This window comes from Cornus florida, unplaced genomic scaffold (genome assembly GCF_030987335.1).
Source record: "Cornus florida cultivar Cherokee Brave unplaced genomic scaffold, ASM3098733v1 CherokeeBrave_3.0.0_Hap2_Chr05, whole genome shotgun sequence".
In the NCBI taxonomy this organism is placed as follows: Eukaryota; Viridiplantae; Streptophyta; class Magnoliopsida; order Cornales; family Cornaceae; genus Cornus; species Cornus florida.
The window spans coordinates 99,146,664-99,166,015 of NW_026775575.1; the positions used below are offsets into that span (position 1 = coordinate 99,146,664).

The 19,352-nt window shown below is 34.1% G+C and overlaps 2 protein-coding genes across 6 annotated transcripts in view; both read right to left on the reverse strand.

Annotated features, from left to right (window-relative positions):
* Positions 1-387: 387 nt before the first annotated feature.
* On the reverse strand, positions 388-6,317 carry LOC132307911 (uncharacterized). 3 transcript variants are annotated; one of them, XM_059805791.1, is made up of 8 exons: positions 6,235-6,316; positions 5,885-6,082; positions 3,743-3,899; positions 2,513-2,570; positions 2,081-2,149; positions 1,906-2,001; positions 1,258-1,347; positions 388-676 (listed from the first exon to the last, which is right to left on the reverse strand). In XM_059805791.1, the coding sequence occupies exons 3-8, from the start codon at positions 3,889-3,891 to the stop codon at positions 629-631; spliced, it is 510 nt and encodes a 169-aa protein (XP_059661774.1). In that variant the 5' UTR covers positions 3,892-3,899; positions 5,885-6,082; positions 6,235-6,316; the 3' UTR covers positions 388-628. The 3 variants fall into 3 exon arrangements, with proteins under 3 accessions (XP_059661774.1, XP_059661775.1, XP_059661776.1); XM_059805792.1 differs by having other exon boundaries at positions 3,743-3,905; XM_059805793.1 differs by lacking the exon at positions 388-676 and adding an exon at positions 685-1,074 and having other exon boundaries at positions 6,235-6,317.
* Positions 6,318-8,612: 2,295 nt separating this feature from the next.
* Positions 8,613-19,352, reverse strand: part of LOC132307913 (lysine-specific demethylase JMJ17) — a 42,702-nt gene continuing 31,962 nt past the window's right edge. For all 3 annotated transcript variants that reach the window (XM_059805797.1, XM_059805795.1, XM_059805794.1), the window contains 7 exons: positions 19,226-19,299; positions 17,971-18,115; positions 17,574-17,723; positions 12,492-12,587; positions 12,316-12,411; positions 12,035-12,237; positions 8,613-9,114 (listed from right to left, as the gene is read on the reverse strand). In XM_059805797.1, coding sequence (XP_059661780.1) covers positions 8,865-9,114; positions 12,035-12,237; positions 12,316-12,411; positions 12,492-12,587; positions 17,574-17,723; positions 17,971-18,115; positions 19,226-19,299 — 1,014 coding nt within the window. In that variant the 3' untranslated portion in view covers positions 8,613-8,864. The remainder of the gene's footprint in view (positions 9,115-12,034; positions 12,238-12,315; positions 12,412-12,491; positions 12,588-17,573; positions 17,724-17,970; positions 18,116-19,225; positions 19,300-19,352) is intronic.

A 19,352-nucleotide genomic window follows, 5' to 3' on the forward strand; every position in this document is an offset into this window, starting at 1 on the left:
AGTCTAAATCCTTTAAAAAAAGAAATTTATTAATAACTATTGCTTTTTTATTTTTAAAGATCAATAAATATTATGAAATTTAATAAGACATCTGGTGTAGCTTGTCTACAAATTAATTAATTAATTGAAACCCAACACAAAAATGAGGGCGAAATGTTAGTTTTCTACTGAAGCATGCAATAATATATCATTTTAAAAATAATAGTAATAAGTGTGTAACAAATTTCCAAAAGAAACTTTGCAATGAATAAAACTCATGCATCGAGCTAGCTAATAGTAAATATTTGATAACTTAATTTTAAGAGTCTTAGAAAGTTGCAGAGTCACAACTATCCAAAATACACTCCTAAATTAAAAACCCCAGTAGCAATTTGAAATGATCAATACGATAGTACCATGTAATCAAATGATAGTATTGAATTCTCAAGTTGCAACCTCGCCTTTGAAACACTGCCATTCATAATAACAAAAAGTATATGCTTTCAGTTTAAAGAAAAAAACTGAAAATAATAATTTACAATGAGAGTTATAATACTATAGATGAGCTGAATCCCCTTTGATACAAAAAGTAAAACATTCGTAACTTCTATAGATAATAGAAATAATTGCCTCCATTTTAGGAAAGGTCTTACTCCGTTGATAATTTTGGATTCCTGTTCGCGTAATCCAGGTACCCCTGCCAACGATCAAGAAATTACTAGTCCGGACAACGCGATTTCAAGTCTCGGTAACATTAAACAGAATCTTAAAATTTAAACATCTAATCAAAATTAATTGAAATTCTGTGTCGGAAAGGTTAAGAGGAGTTCAAATTCCAAAATGCTCAATATTTTAAAATGACCTTAATCAAAGAAGAAATGTCAAAAACTTGAACATTAAAGAAATACTAACCCTATATAGATCTCTATTATAAAGTCCCATTTGCTAATCTTCAATCTCACAGAATCAAAAATTACTTGGCCCTTCAGATATCTAATGCAAATGAGAACATTGTGTTTCACATATAATTTGAAGGGCATGAGTGGATTTCAACAATTAACTTACTTTTATATTTCCATACGGTAATTTTCCATACTGTTGTGCCAAATGTCATGTAAAACACAATAAACTGATTCAGAATTCATTGTCGTTTAACCATCCCTCAACCAGATGTAGCAGGTTAATTTCATTAAGGACGGTAAAGACTAAAGAGAACTAAGACATTTGTCTAGGGATCTATATCAAATTGATCACACGCATGATAAGACAGACAATTACCTGGAGAATTCCAACGGCAGCAAATTTGTCAATTATTGTCTTCGACTGCACTGGGTGCAAATTCAAGGGCTTCAACAATAATTCCACGTTCTGTGAACAATAATTAGCTCTATAAACATTGGTCATTGCTGTCACTAGTATAAAATAGAACTAGTAAACAATAAGAGTCCATGATATTTAGATCATAAAGGGAGGTTTCGAAGTCCTAAAGTGAGAACAGGTTCGCATATGATTCTTTGTAAATCATACAAAGAATCATTAAATTCAACTTTAGAAGATTGGAGTCCATGTTATTTATATCATAAAGGGAGGTTTCGAGGTCATAAAGTGAGGACAAGTTCACATATGGTTAATTAACAAAGAATCATTAAATTCAACTTTAGAAGATTGTTCTGACTGGGTGCAAGGCCTAAGCTGGGCTTCTGAGAGCCTCATATATATCTTCAAAACACAACAACACACACATGTAAGAAAAAAAAAATGAAAAAGAATTTCATTTGTTAATTTTAGTCAGAAAATTGAGAGTTTGGCATAGCCTCATAGCATATCTGCCAGGAGTTCATAATCTGATTTGCTTAGCTATTCCCCTATAACAAGGATAATTATTTACCCATATCAAAATTCTCAAATATAGCAAGAAGAACTCGCCTTTGACGTGAAGCACTCATCCCAAAAGGTATACCTCAAACCTTCAAGTTTTCCCGTTTTACAGAGGTCATCAACGAAGACCTTCACTTGCACAGCCTGATCAGAAAAGGAGAAAGAAATTCATGACTAGGAAGTAAATTAGAGGCTAGTGATGATTCAAGAGATGAAGACGCACATAAGGACTGTTTCTTTGCCTATCAAAAGGGTATCCAAAAATGAAGCCCTCCAGAGAAAGTTCAGAGATCTGCATGCAAACACAAGACATTGGTTGATAATAATTTAAGAACCCAGATTACTTGAACTTTAAACGTGATTCTACTTAAAATGTGGTCCCAAATTAAGCACCCAAAGTGTCGTGGCCGCTTATCCCATACCGATGAGATATTAATGTGACGGACCATTGCAGGCCATACTTCTTGGAATTGCAATAAACATACACTAATAACACTTAAACCTCTATTATTTGCTATGTCATTAAGTTGCCTTTTTGTAAAGTAACATCTCAGGCCGTACTTCTTGCAATTGTTTCTATTTAAATTCCATCTCCTAACTTGAAAGAAGAAAAATGATCTCAGAATAAGAAATAAGATGGAGCACACAAACTCACCAAACTCTGAAAATCAATGGCCATTAAATCAATATTTGTTTTCTTCCGGAGCAGAACACTGAAGCATTGACAATATAACAAACCAGATTATTCAACGGATATAATCATTGATGTGGTATGCATAAACACCATAGCAAATGGATTGACGGTTAACCCTTTCAGTTCTAAAACACAATTGAGAGAATAGTTCACTTTTATAATAATGAATAATTAAACAAGCATAATGTTATTAACACAAACCAACAACTAAGTTGGATGGAAAACGTTTCATTTAGCATTATCAAACAAATAATCTAATCTGCATGTAGAACAATAACTATCTCGTGGCTTCTTTCACCATGATTTAAAATACACACCCAACATATCTTGTAACTCATACTTCAATCAGCGCAAGTAAAAATATCTTATGACTTATTTTATGCTCCACAAGAAAGCTTCCAATTTGAAGCATTCACAAGATTTACTAGTCTGATCTACTTAATTCACCAGTTCAGCATGCCTCCATTGTATAGGCGAATGAAGAATAGAGTAAGCACCAAAGGCTGTGTCTACCTCCCAAAGTGGAAGGTGAGGGTTTGAGTGCCCCCATAGGGACAAACGGGTGTGTGAGTTTCTTGCCGATGGAGGGAGAAAAAAAAAAAAAAAAAAAAAAAAAAAAAAAAAAAAAAAAAAAAAAAAAACGAAATAAAGTAAGCTATTGTCTTCCTCTTTACAGGTAAAAAGCACAGTGCCACTGAACTCACTGGTTCAACCTTCTGCCTATATTGAAATGTTGGAGATTTTGCATTGATTATGATTTGTTTCTAATTTGGCTTTGTTCTCTACATAAAATGACCGGTAATATATTTAGTTTGACTGGGAACAGCTTTAATTTTGGAAAAGTTAATCTGCTTGGTACCAAATGATATACTTTTAGCTTGAAAAATATAAATAAATATATATAATAAAAAATAAAAGCATTATGGTGTTTGCATATATATGAAAAATTATGAGCCTTATTCAAAACTCCGAAGAAGGAAAACAAGGGATTCACATTATCTATTTTGTCACAAGCACCAAGCAGATTAAGTTTTCCAACTTGTCAGGAAGCACCCACTGACTGCCAAGAAAGAGCAAATCCAAATATTCTCGAATCTATGTAGATCGCATATACATTGTTATGCTGAAGAAAATGCATCACAAGAGAAACTTTACTTTATTAAATTTTACATATTCAGGGAAGTAACATACCTTAGTGGTGATGCAATTTTATTATCAATATCTGAAACAGCTAAGCCAACATATTTATCACCAACATCCAAACCAAGCAAACGCCCTTGTTTAAGTGCATTTGTCTTCAACAAATCATGGAACAAGTTGAATGGCTTCATGTACTTCATCTGCTAGTCTATTACTTGAAAAAATCATATTTAACACTTAGCTAAACAAATTTAATGTAAATGAGGCATGAGAAATAAAACATATAATGCGCACAGTTACAAATAAATAAAATAAATAAAACAATCTGAGAAGTCTTCTTCAGGAAAATTACCCAAACTACATGTAATCAATAAGTACCAAAGAGTAGGATTCATGCTTGAACCTAAAGTGAATTGATCTGATAAGAACACAATTGTCTCTGTTGTTTATAGAAAATTCAAAGTATTAAAGCAGGCATCCAACTTTTTAAGTAGACAATTTCTGGAAGAAATGTAAATAGCATGCGATGAATCCAAATCTAATCCAAAAAATGCCAAGCTTCTGGAAGTGCACAAATTGCTGCCAAACTGATCAATAGAGATCACCAATCAACTGTTGACTGATACAATACGTCAGGTACGTGTGTCGGGTGTAAATATGTACCCACGCGTCATACTCACACATGTCACAGTAAAATAATAATCTTTATGTAACATTGCATTTAATATAAACATTTCACTCGTTTTGAAGCAATATATAATAAAATTGAACTATTTGGATATGCTTTTTAGATACATGTCAAACCAAAAGTGTAAGGACACACATCTCATACAGGCATACCCATGCCCAAGTATTGTGCGCCCAACAAGTGTAATTCACATACTTTTGAAAGTCCGTGTAACATAGAACTCCATCATACAACAGTGAACCAGACCAACATCTGATTGAGATTTAAAGGGAAAACAACATAGTTTGGATAGAATGATACTAGAGTTAAGAAAAAAAAATATAAAAATCCAATGCACGAGGCACCCGCCATTGCGGTGTCTGGGGAGACCTTACTATTACGCCAAGGCTCTCCCTCATGCAATGATACGAAATTATTATTTGCTAAATCTGATACTTAATTGAAACCTCTTCAAAGGTTAATACTAGATAAACTGTGAACCAAGGGCGGATCCAGGAATTGTCAATGGGGTGGGCTAAAGTTAAACATAAATTTAATAACATAATTTCTTAAGCAATTTTTTTTTTTTTTTTTTTTTTTTTTAATAACATAATCTAGATAAATTTTGAATTCAAAGATTGCAAAATATCTATCTAAGTTGTGCTCAACGAGTCTTTAAAGACTCAAATCCGTCGATAATAGACTCCAAGTCAATTTTTCAAACAAGGTCCCGTTCAAAGTTGACGGTCATGCAATAAGCCTACTACAATCTCACTAGGATCCCCTTACTGAATTGCTTATACACAGAGAGAGAGAAAGGAAGCAGAATCTTTTAACCCTAATTTTACTTGTAAACAACCCATTAATAATCAATACTTCCTATGCACACAATACACTTCAATGTCACATTCTTCGCATATCCGAAGCAGGGATTGCCCCTGGTTGAAACTAAACAAAATACAATCAACAAATCCCACTGCACTTTGAAGATGTACCTCATATTTTCAGGGGGAAAAAAGAAAAGAAAAGAAAAGGATAACCAAGCAAACACACACACACACACAAGAACGAATTTGATCAACTACTCTAAAGCCAAGCCAAAAAAATAAAAGATGATATAAATTGCAAACGGAAGAGGAGTAAGCTAAAAAATTATCCCACATCCCCAAATTTTGAAGGAAGAACAAATATATATATTTATAGATAGATAGATAGATGCATGTTTGGAGGAACCTGATAATGCAATTGTTCGTCAAGGAATGGGACCCAAGATTTTGATGGGTGAGTTTGAAATGTGATTAAAAATTTAGGGTTCAAGAGGTAATGCTTGAGCAGAGAGGGTGTGAACTTGTTGCAGAGCAAGGTCTTAGTCACACATCAATGGCTTTGCTTTTATCAATGTGCCAAATGAATGACTCAGTTACAAAAAAAAAAAAATCAGGCAAATGGTAATGAATAATGATCAAAAACCTAACTTTACCAAGTCTGTCAGAATTAGAAATCAATTCAGTTTTGAGTTCACTAACCTTAATGATGCACTGAAGGCCTTAGAAATCAATTCAATATAGACCGAGAACTGAAGGCCTTCGAAATCGAGGCTTCAACTCGTACCAAGGTCGGATCTCGGCAGCGACTCGGAACGCAGACTGTGAACACTTTCAATGGTAGCATTTCTGCGAAACCATTTTACAGCACAATTGCGGTGACCCTTCTTGAACCAATATCTGAGCGACATTTCCACAAACACGTAAAGGACGAAACATTCAAGCAATAAAAATACTTATATACCACATTTATGTAAATCTCTGTTTGTGTATAGTACACCACACACACACAGACACACACACACAGTTGAAACAACGAACATGATACTCACCTCAAATCTAAAGTTTTTGAAGGAGGTCGACAATATGTGAATCAGAAAGCTTGAATGGTCGGTCGGCCTTAACAGCAACAATATTACTTGTTCTAGTTTTTGCGTGCCCATTGTTCATGGGCCGATTGGGCTCTAGTCGAAGTCGAAATAAGGCTTCCGACAATCATTTCTATCTGACTGAGCCCACTATGGAATAGGTCCGACGTGATCAACTCTATCTATTTTTCTCTTTAACAAACCATATTACAGGAAAAATTACTACATGTTCTTTTGGGTCAAATATTAACTGACATGCAATTAAATATGTCAATTTTGTATTAACTTTATTCAACTTATTAATCGTCAACTAATAATGTCGAAACCAATGCTCATAGCCTCGTTCAATTGCAACCCTTATAAGTTTTGCTTCTTTTATTTAAGAGTAGGGAGAAGATTAGAGCAATGACATCCAAAGAACACAAAAATGCATCCAATTTTAGCATTTTTATTTACATTAATTAGGGCTTTCTCTAGGTGTTACAGATGGACCGATGGAGGCACGACATGTGGAAAAAGTGGGAAATTTCTCAATACCCAATAAAATATTATTTTTAATGAGATATTAATTTTAATAAATTAAATATCAAAATTCCCAAAAGACACAAGCACAAAACCGTAGCCACTTCCCAGCCTTATGGTCACAATAGTGTTCTAGAATTGGCTTTAAATCTTTAGATAGATTCAAGTTTTACAACTAAAGACACACAAAAAAATTTGTCTCTTGGGAATATTCAGAAGAGAGGGAAGGTGAAAGGTCTTTACCATGTCTAATAAAAAAAGTTGAAAAACATGAAAAATGGAATATGAAAGATTTTTCGTCTATGCCAAAATTTTATTTGTCTTGCTCACTGAAATTAAATTATTTAGACACCCAAATTTAAGTAAATGAGTATTCATTACAATACAAGGGTCAAAAGTGGATTAAATAGTAACCTGCTCAAACAAAATCCTATTTTCTCTACCTTCTTTATTCTCTCTCATTCCTATTTTTTTTTGTCTCTTCCCCTTTTCTCTCTCCTCCGTCTCTCTCTCATCTCGGTTTTCTCTCTTCTCGGTTTTCTCATCTCTTCTCTCTTCCCTCTCCTCCGTTCTCTCTCCTCTCTGGTTTTTTTTTCTTCTGTCGTGATAACTCTCTCTCTCTCTCTGCCTCACTCTTCAACTTTTGTTTTATTGTTTGAAAATAAATTGGAGCAATTAATTAAAAATCCTTCTCAAAAGTCTTTTTTCTAAATATATATAATTAATTTTGTTGAATAAGTTGTATAGTGACTTTTTTAAAAATAAAATAAAAATGAAAAAGAAAAAAAATTGTAACACTTAAAATCAAAAAATTAATGTAAGAACAGTTTATTTATTTATTTATTTTTTTGGTATTTAATAATCAAAATAATTTAGACAATTTGTCTAAAAATATTTGGGTCATCGGGTTGGGTGTGGTTTCACTTACCCATTTAACATCCAACCTTTTTATGACCCGCTAAAATTGGACTGATAATGGGTTATTGATACATTACTAACTTGTCCATTCATCACCAACCCAAAACCCGCCCAAACCCACCCAATTGTCACTCCTAAATAATAGGGTGGAATCAACAGTTTCGTGTTGTTTAATCTGATAATTTAATATAAAAACATGTTTGTGTTGTTTAATCTCGAAATAATCTTCCAGTTTGATTATTGTTCCTTTTATTTGTCTCCCATAATAATCTCACATGAGCTCACAAATAAGTAGATTATTACAATGACAGAAGGCACTTATCCAATAACTAAGGGCAAGAACTCATTACAATAAAGCAACAATTTTGTACAAATAATGGCAAAATATTATTCGGATTGTATAGAAATTACATTATATAGCCATGGAATTCCAAGTGAATTTTTTCTACATGTTTGAGTTCTTATCAGAATCCCCATTTTCACAATATGGAATATTAATTACAAAAGAGAGATCCTTTATTGCTTCTCCTAATGACGAGTAAATTATCAATTTTACCCCCACAATGATGGAATGATTTACCTTTTATAGATTCACGAATGTTAAATTAATAATATTACAAAAGATAGTACGGATTTTATTTTGGTGCTGATAAAAAATAAAAAAAGTGTACATTTTTCTTTTGGGGGTGGGGAGGGAGGGATTAATTTTTAACTTTTGCATAGATCATATTATTAAATACTTGATAGAAAAGATACATTTTCAGTTGCCTAGTGGAAACTACAGCTCCGACTTGATTCTTATTTTCATCCTTGTACATATTAATTTACATAAAATTAGAAGAAGTCACTTAATCGAAATAATCCTTCATAACAGAAATTAATTTGGAGCCAAAACTAAAATGTGACAGCAAAATCACTCCATACGTGGTAAATACTCATTATTACTTGATAAGATGCTTAGTGCGAGTCCCTTCCTAACTTTTTAATCCTAGTCCTCCCTCTATAGAACCAAGTTTAGTCAAACAATAATGGGAATACTAAAACCGAATAACAAAAAAGGAAAAGGCAGTATTACACATTGGGCAGGCATCAGCTAATTAAAAGAAATGGAGGGACTAAATGAATAAATTAAATGATTTATATTTATTAACACTTTAATGTTGTACATGAAAGAATGAGGAGAGACAATCAAGCTCTGCACGTTTCTTGGCCGATCTTCTGAAAGGCTTACGATTTCTCCACATCAAACACTCAATCACACTAGAACCCCTCGACTGTTTACTGTCATCCGCACTCACCAGCATCTTTCGCTTAGCACTGGCCTCCAGGTTTTTCAAATTCCTTCTCAATTCTGTGCGCTGAGGAGAGGGAGTTTGAGGCTCCTCAAATTTGCCGCCAGTTGAACTGTCAAAGCATAGAAAGCTATAGTTTAATATATAAAAATATGAGAAAATTGAAACGAAAGAGATAACTCCGGATCAAATATTCACGGTAACAGAGTTTACTTTGCCGGTACACCAACCATTTCAGGGCATTGCATTACATGACAACAAATCCGAGTGAGTGAGGGATGCAACACTGTTTTCGTTAAACAATAGGAATGTAATAACATGTGCAAATATTCAACATGACTGTCCAAATCGTCCCCAAAATATGGAGTATACAATCTATTGATGTATATATACACACCTAGACAACCCATTGATGTACATACACATAAGCTAAACAGGTTGTGTGTGTCTTTAATCACTAAGAGATCAAAAAGTGACATTTGACATAATTAGTTTAATCCAATAGCCCATGGCACAAAAAAGGTAGGGTACCACAGGATCAATTATGCTTACTATAGATCTCAGCACCAGCCTTCAGCCAGTATATAAAATATAACCCTAGGATGTTTGCTTGTGAGTTGTGCATGACAGGAGGGTAGAAAATATTTTATACTTGATTGCAACATAGAAAAATGACAAATTGCAAGTTCTCAAATAACACAATATCAACATTTCTAAACTTCTTAAGCAGACAAAGAGTTCAAGCCAAATTACAGGCAAGTCCACCACAAGAATTTAGGTGTGTGCTGACATTTTTCCTCCCATTGTTGTCTATTATATCATCTTTTGATTACAAGCAAAAGAAAATATTGGTAACCAAAGAAGAAACAGTAGAAAAGATATTCTTATACAATTCTTGGAAAATGAGTGTGTAAATGTATAGTATGCGTAAAGTAAGATTTCAGGAATGATTAATACAAGAAGGTTTTCATGTTAAGCAGGGCTAAGAATATATAGAGGGTGATTTTTGCAAAATTAAGAGTAAATTTGAGGGTAATAAAAATTGATGGCCAATATATACCCTATAGCAAAATTTTCTGTACAAAGAGACCAAAAATGACACTGCCCATGTATAACATATTATGGATGAAATGAAAAAGTTTCTTTTGAGCATTGGGCAATTGTAAAATACAACCGAGTCAACCCCCTACCAATCACAAAGACTACATCAACTCCCCTCCCTTGGGGCCAACGTCTCGAGTTTTTCCTAAACTAGCCATGTATGATGATTGGAGCATACAGTGTACCTAGAGCGAATTATTAGTCCCACCCAAAGAGTAGGCTACCCCTCAGAGTCACCAAAAAAGAAAAGAGAAGAAAAAACATAAAATCGAGTACAAGAAAGATTTGACAAGAAAGTGACTTGGCCAGCATTGCTTTACCATAGCAAAAACTGTGCAGACAATAATGTTCAAGAAAAAAGTAGCCAATGAGAACGTTAAAACGGATGAAGCATAAGATACGAATACATTTTCGATAAATTAAAGCTTCAGTGACACAAGAACACTGACCACAGGCGGAGGGAGGGGGTGGGCAAGAGGGGTCCGTCAGGGGCGGAGCCAGAATTTCAGTTCAGCCCAGGCGCGGGGGGAAATAAAAAGATTAAGAAAAAAAAAAAAAAAAAAAAAAGGAAGAGTTTAAAGAAGTCGAAGGAAAAGAAAGAAAAATGACAGAACTTACAAGGAAAAAAATTAAAGTTTAATTTAAGGAGGAAAATTTAACTTTTTTTTAAGGAATTTAAAGAGAGAGAGAAGGAACGAGAAAATTAATAGGTAATTTTAAACAATAATAATTTTTGGGGTGGCATTATATTTAAATTTTCATTTATATATGTAAAAAACTAGCATATGTATTTAATTGGCTGGACCTTCAAATTTTTAAAAGTTCCTTTTATGATCATCTATGTATGATTATTAAAGGTAGTTTGAGTGAATCTTTTTCAGTTTTGCTTTTAAATATTCAAATCTAGTAAAAAATATGTTAGTTATTATTGTGATTCTTTCTAGCTACAGCATAAAACTATATATATGTGTGTGTGTGTGCATATATATTCATAAACATATACACATATACATACATTATGCACATATATCAAACTGTCCAACCTTCTTTTCAATGAATAATTAACATTAAATACGTGTCAAAGTATGTAATGAAAAAAAATGACAAGATAGGGTAGTAATATCATGTATAAGATGACATATTCTTTTCGATATTCAAATAGGTTCAATTTCTAACTTATGTAACTTTAGTATAGAAATTATAAATTAATTAATGTTCAATAATTGTCTTACTCAATAGATATATAAATGGATATTCATATTTATATTAGTCGTGTTCACAGTGTGTCCATTTCCTACTTTTTTAGAGTTTGGCGTGTCGGCGTATCCGTGTCGTATCGTGTCTTGTGTCCATGCTTCAAAAATTATTTGTTATGAACTAAAAAGAGGATTGCTACACACTATGAAAACCTCATTTATCAAATGTCAACTATCCTTCTCTCCATTTTTTCTTTATATCACTTATAAACAGTCTCCTAAGAATATACATTAAAAATGGATTGAAAAAAAAAAATCATTACAAAATTATTTTATTTTATATTACTAGTTTGCCGCCCGCCCCCCCTACTTTTTTAGAGTTTGGCGTGTCGGCGTATCCATGTAGTATCGTGTCCTGTGTCCATGCTTCAAAAATTATTTGTTATGAACTAAAAAGAGGATTGCTACACACTATGAAAACCTCATTTATCAAATGTCAACTATCCTTCTCTCCATTTTTTCTTTATATCAACAACAACACCTCCCCCCCCCCCCCCCCCCCCCCCCCCCCACCCCCCACACCACCACCACCACCACCACCACCACCAAACACACAAAATTCCTGGCTCCACCCTCACACTGACATCAGTTTAAACATAACATCAGAGACAATAACGATGCCAATTCAAACCACCTTTTTTCAGAGAAGGGACATTAACATTAAACTACACCTACCTCTTTGCAGTTATCAGTTGTGACATAGACAAGTCCTCCTCTGTCTTAAGCTTACATGCAGGGCAGATGTAAATTTTTGGAGGTGAAGATAATTTAATGCAATCGAAGTGATACCACTCATCACATTTGTCACAAGCAATCATTGCTCTCTGATCATAAGGCTTCCGACATATACAGTACAGCAAACTTCGATCTCTTAATAACTGCAACCAGCAACATATGGTAGATTTAATGAAAATAATAATAATAATCAGGCATAAAGTCAACAAAAATATTGTTACCTTAAGTTCTGCTTCAAAGTGAAGGGCCAGATTTTCACCCTCAGTAATAAGTTCAAAAACTTTATCCAATGCAAGTGCCCCAGAATCCATAGAAACCTGTGTATCAGAATACAAGTGTTAAACTAAACGACCACAATTTTTAACCTGGTAGAAATTATATCAGCAATATCCAGGACCTTCTTGGCCTTGTCTGCCCATTGAATGCCAATGTTCTTCACTTCTGTAAGTTTCTGCATGAAGTGATCCTCAGGGGGTATGCTTATAGCCAGTCCCTGAAATGAACATAAACTGGATTAAGCTTTAAGGTAAAAAAATAAATATAAATATAAAATGCAACAATTTATACTGATGCATGGTTAAAACTAAAGGTGTCGAACAAAGAAACGTGAAAATCAAGTACAGATAATCAGTCAACAGAGAAGCAACAAATCACGTGAACTATGACCAAGTGTCCGATCTTCCATATCATCATGCCAACTACTCCCCCCTCTTAATGCAAAATGTATGCCCTCGAACCAATTTTTCTTCAAAGAACTGCAGACTCAGAAACTAAAATTTTCTTGCAGCAGCAGCAACCACCACCAAGCCCTTTCCCAATTACATGGGCTCCGCTACGTGAATCCCATATTTCTTTTCTACTCTATTAAAGGCCATAACCTCGATCAATCCATATGCTATCATATCTTCCTTTACCAAACTCTACCCACATTAACTTTGCACTTCCTCTTCCCCTAGTATTACACTCACATCTGTCACTTTTCCTAACCGGCATTGTTAAAGGTCTTCTTTGCACGTGCACAAACCATCTTAACCGATTTTCTCTCATTTTATCTCCGATTGGTGCTACTCCATCCATCTCCCAAATGTGATCATTTCTAATTCTATCCTTGCCGCATATCCATCTCAACATTCGCATTTCTGCCACACTCACCTTACGTAAATGTTGTTTCCTAGCTGCCCAGCATTCGGTAACAATGTGCACTCTTGACCAAATCTGCCTCCTCCTCAAATATATTGAGATTAATCAACATGTACCAAAATTGCCAAGTCAGTCTGAACTTAGGTGCTAAGAGCATGATTTTTAAGCAGTAATTGTAAATTGAGAAATTTTTTAAGGGTGAACCCATTCTTCAACCCCCCCCCCCCCCCGGGCCCGGCGCCGGGGCGTTCTATTTTTTTTGGCCAAAAAGCACCCCTCAACTGTCTAAGGGGGGTGACTTAGCAAACGGACATTAGCTGAAAGGGAATTGATATAAAAATTGACTTAAATACCCCATTAGGCCTATTTGAAAGTCTACTTTGTGGGTACGTCTTGATTTTTTTTTTTTAAATAACCTAAATGACATGGTTCATAGAAATTAACACTTCTATTGTTTTTTTTAACATGTTAACATTTTACTAGACTGTCGAGGAGATAAAAAATAAGGTTTTGAAATAAGTCTTTTATTTAATTAAAAAAAAAAAAATTCTATTTTTGTTTGTAAAAGCATGGGTTAAACAATTCCAGAATAATGTCATGATGACCGTCACATTAGCCACATGAAATGGATTTTTATAGATAAAAACTATTTTGAAAGATTTATTTAAAAAAAAAAAAAAATGAGGAAAAACATTTAGGCATAAATAATATTTTAAAAAAAAGGAAAAAAATTAGGCTTTATTTCTCATAGTGGTAGAAGATGAATTCCTTTAACAAATAATATGAAATGAAAATCAATAAAAACCAAAGAAATTAATGCACAATATAATTCTAAAAAAAAAAAAGGCAGATAAATTTCAAGGAAAAACCCAGATTTATATAGGTCTAAAGGCTGGATGGAAAAGCAAATATAGTATAAATATATTTGATACATATTATATATATTAAATATACCATTATATTATGACACATAATATATATAATATTATAATGGTATATATAATAAATAAATAAAAGAAGTTGAGCAAGAAGAATAGTACGTGTTACTGCAATGGTGGAGGATATGCAGCAGAGAGTGATAATGGAGTAAATATATATGTGGGGTACATAAGATAGGCACATGGACATTTTTGTCTCAAAAACATATGAGAAAACTCAATGTCCAAACAGCTCCCTTTCAGCTAACTTCGGTTAATTAAATCACCTCCCTCGGATAGTTGTTTTTTTTTGGGGGGGGGGGGGGGGATCCAGCGAAAGAATTCACCATACGAAAATCTAGAGATTACAAGTTTCAGCCCCCCAAACCCTAGCTCTTGCTCTCTTTTCTGAATTTTTTTCCTCTCAATATCACACTCCATATCCCAAATGCCTTTATATATCGGGCTTCAAGAGAGTACTAATTAGGGTCGACGACCCACAAGCAAAAAGGGCCCACACAAAGCTTATTCATCAGGTTGTCGGGTCGTAAACGGGTCCCAGTGCGGCTCGGTCTCTTCTTTTTAATTCAGCAAAGGAATTGTCAAGAATTTTGGCAGTTTATTTTAGTGGAACATGAAAAACACGGGCTGTCAAGCATCAAAAGAAGAGTTCAAACCACATGATGCAAATGAAGCCATATGTTAGTCAATTCTCACTCCACACCTCTTAGTATCTAAATTGAACGACAGCCACTTAGTAATGGTAGTTGTTAGCACAGCATACCAACTTATTAAGCACACTGAGGTTCCATCACAAAATACCATCCATATGACTACGAATCCAGCCGACTAACCCAATTAGAGTACAAACGTAAAGAATTAAGACACTAATATTAGAGGTAGCCAAGCTCTATGAAACAGATTCAAAAAAAAAATGTCTCGTGAATAGTAATAAACATGTTCATTAGAGGAGCTATTAGACAACTAAGAAACATCATGTTCATAAAATAAGCACATTTGAGATGCAAATGTTGAAATAGATGTCATATATATCTAGTAAAATAGGGAAAGATATAATAAGAAACTTAACACATTCATTAGAAGGTAGATGTAGAACTAATTGTGATAACATAAAAAGAAAAAAAGAGAAGAAAAAAAAGAGCAAGATGGCATGACCATTTACAACAAACCAATAACTACACTAGTGAGGAAGAGTAGAATGGTTCAATATGGGAGTATCGTGTTGAAAATCAAGAGTTTAAATTATCAAAAGAGCTGACTGATCAAACCTTTTTAATAGCACGTACCAAATATGGGAATATCGTGTTGAAAATCGAAAGTTTAAATTATCTAAAGAGCTGACTGATCGAACCTTTTAACAGCACGTACCAGACTTTCATGGACTTCAACCATTGATTAAACTTAAAAAATTTAGTTAAATACTAGTTGTGTGGCTAGTGCCTTGCCTCACGTTTGAAAAAGAAGGGATAACATAGTATTTGAGGAAAGAGAATGAGTCAAACCTCTCTGTTCTGACTGTCTCTCAATCTATGTTACATGGACACTTCAAAAGTAGTGAAGTACCCGTGTCGGATACATATTGCTCAGACATGGGTATGGGTATTACGACACTAACACGATTAGGGTCGACACGAACATGACATGATTATTAATCATGTCTGAGACCCTTGACACAAACATGACACAATTATTACACGTGTAACACGACACGCATAACCTGTTTATTTATTTATTTATTTTATTTTTTTATAAGTAAAAATTTATTAGAAAGCAATCAAAATGGGAACGCGTCCCAAGAGCTATACAAGGACCGAACAAGAGGAGGGGGATGACCTATGGACCCAAAGAACCCAAAAAGTCCACAATTTCATCTAAAGATAAACAATCTCTTCCCTAACCCCAACAAAAAAGAGAACAAAAATAAATGGGTCAAGACTTGACACGATATGAAAAGACACATTTAAGTCATTTTTTACACGAACATAACATATTTATTCCACACATTTAGCTAAATGGATCATTTTTGGCACGAACATGACACGATTATCTAACACGTTTAGTTAATCGGGTTAATCGTGTCATAATTGTGTTTATCAGGTCAAACAAGAAAACGACACATTTAGTTAGCAGGTGAACCTGTGTCGACGCGATTACGACACGAACACGATTAGCCCAAACCCAAGCCCTCTTATCTTGTGTCGTGTTCGTGTAGTGTCAAATTTTATCATCCCTAGGTATGGAATATGTATCCAATACTTTGGTTGTTCCTTTAATTTAAACGTATGTCCAATCATTCAATTATACTACATTATTATTTTAAAATGAGTTAAATGCCTCTATTGAACATTATACTAGATAAAAACATTATTTTACTCTAGAAAATAAAATAAAATAATTAATAAAATGAATATTTAGCCGTGTCGATGTGTCCTTCTGTTTAGAGATTTGACATGTCCCAAACATGGATACATACCCATGTCCGACACACGTACCCGAGTCCATGTAACACAGCTCTCGATCTAAGGTGTCGATTTTCATATTTTGTCCCGATTTTGTTTTTCTTAGTACAAAGGGACCCTACAGCTTGTCATTATTCAGTTAGAACCTAAAAGCTTTAGTAAAAATAAAATAAATAAAAACCTAGGGTAGCATTGATTGTAGTTATATAAATTAGGTTTCCTTACATGGAGTGTACACATTTTTAGCTAAATATTTAAAATTCCAAAACATTCGTCATAAAACATTGAGTAATATATAAAATCTACAATATATGTTAACATATAACATTAATTTATTCCCGTATCCCTATTAAATCCGCATCCATCTTTTCAAAAATTTATCGTCTCACCATACCAATGTCATGTTGTATTCGTATTTTGTATCTGTATCTTAACATGTTTTTAGGACTCTAGATGCATTAATTATGAAAGACTGATGAGTTCAATTTCAGAATAACAAAGCCATATCCTAATCCTTTGGGGTAGCAACAAAAGTGAAAAAGTTTCACTCTATTCTACATATTTTATAATAGATCCATCAATCCCATCTTTATTTTGAATAAACATTTACCGAGTAGTGAATAATGCATGCATTCTAATCAAGAAGGGAGCTTAGAGATCTGACAGTTATTCCTTATGAGCATGAATCGCAAGTTCTTACTTGTATGTGCATATGCATGCTAAATGCAATAGAGATCTAACTTAACAACTGGTGCTACAATCCCAATGAAATTAAAGAAGAGTTCAGTGCTACAACTTATCTCTTGGTTGAAGTATACAAGTAAGAACAATATTTTCATCCTATTCATTATTATCCCCAACAGAATACTTGCAAAAGTAAACAAAATTTCTATGTAGAATATCCCATAAAAACTTTGGTAACATATAACCCATATTGTATACCTCTTTCAAATGACACTGGATTACTAAAATGGGAGGTCTCTGTGAACAATCCAAGAGTTTATTGGCTGTTACTCTCCATGAATTTCTTGCTAATGCCATCTCAAAATTGCAGTTACCCTGATGATCATGCACACCCGCTGTTTCAACAGCCTGTGTACAATAAAAACTATTTCCAATTAGGAAAATGAATACAAAGTTGTGGCTGCAATGTATCACAAGCATGGCCAGCAACACTGCAGGAAAAGAAGTGTTAAGGCCAATGATGCATGCAATGATAAAAATACTAATAGGCACAGAAGTAAGGATCTTTCACCAGAAAATTCACTACCATGAGAATGGAGTATAAGCCTCCTGAGCAAAATATATCCGCAGTAAATAATACCCTGATAATTACTACCTTTAAAGCAACAGAGAGTTTTTGAGCAACTGTGCTAAGATCTTCACCAAGATAATCAAGCACAAAATCCACTATTTCTTTTAAGTAAGCTTTGCATGCAAGTGCTTTCTCCACGAGTTGGCAAACTATAATTCTTTCCTCAATCCTGTCATGAGATGAAAAATCACATTTTTCTCTGTATAAAAAATGGAAATTTAAGAAAATGGCATGAAGACTGAAGAAACTCATCAAGTAGTCAACTAAAGCACAATAAAAATGAAGCAGCAAAAGCATTCCTGTCAGATATAGAATCGTCATTTTAATTGATCTAAGATTTATAACCAGTTTACTTCATCACAATCGGCCAACGTGAGGGTACATTTCTATAGTTTCAGAGCTCAAAAAATGCAGCAAATGACATTCTGCCCACTTTTGCAACTATTCATGGACACATGTTTAAAATGAATGTCTTTAAAACACATGTTAATCATATTTGCCCAACATTATAAGAAAAGTTTCAAATTCTTTTCAAAATTTACTAGAACTTTTCAGTTTTTTAAAACAGCCGAGAGATATTGATCAAGTATCCTTCAAACAAAAGTTAAGCAGCTGAGGAAATTTTCTCCCCTCAAGCAGCCGCTATGCTCATGCCTAAGCATGACTTTGGAAGTCCTAACTGTTAAATCCCTACTTGAATCAAAGATGATGCATACTGGCCCATCCACGTTCCTCCACAAATTAATCAAAATTCAAGACAAAGAAGAGGTTTAAAGAAAAAAAACAAAATAATTACCCTTATCAACAAAATGCTAAAGAGAAATGGTGTAAGTGCTAGTGGCCTTCTCAAATCTTGAATTCAAAAATCTAGAGAATCTTTAGAATTGTGACTTGTAAGAATATGCATACTTCTTGTCTTTCCCATGTATAGTAGCCACTACTCCATGATACACTAGCAGAAAGAGACTCCTAAATCAATCCCATCCACAGAAACCCTTTTTAGCTGGTCTTTCCATGGGTAAGAAAGCCAAGGGAGGATTGACACCAGCACATCTTTTCCTTTCATAGCAACTCTAACATGAAAGTTGGAACAACCATGCATTACGAAAAATGGACTTGGTAAAATGCAGAACTTGGGCAGTAAAATGATACACAAAATTATGCATTTTTTTTTTCCTAGTTGGTACCACTCACAAAACCAACGACCCCCCCCCCCCCCCCCCCCGAGGAATTGTTTGCATTTAATATTCTAAAAAGACAGCAAGGGGCCGCTCATTACCGTACACAGAAATCCTCAGCATCAGATAAAAGCTCAATGAGCTTACTCAGTTCAGGACGCTTCCCTTTAAATTTCTGCATGATAAAAAAACATAAAGTGAGAATGAAAGTCCCAAGTTTTCTTTAAA

What these genes read in the sequence shown, in the direction of transcription:
- LOC132307911 (XM_059805791.1), bottom strand. Translation starts at nt 3,891, where the DNA reads ATGAAGTACATGAAGCCATTCAACTTGTTCCATGATTTGTTGAAGACA. An exon ending in CCATTGATTTTCAGAGTTTG is followed by an intron (nt 2,150 to 2,512) that starts GTGAGTTTGTGT and finishes GTTTGCATGCAG; the next exon opens with ATCTCTGAACTTTCTCTGGA. An exon ending in ATGAGTGCTTCACGTCAAAG is followed by an intron (nt 1,348 to 1,905) that starts GCGAGTTCTTCT and finishes TATTGTTCACAG; the next exon opens with AACGTGGAATTATTGTTGAA.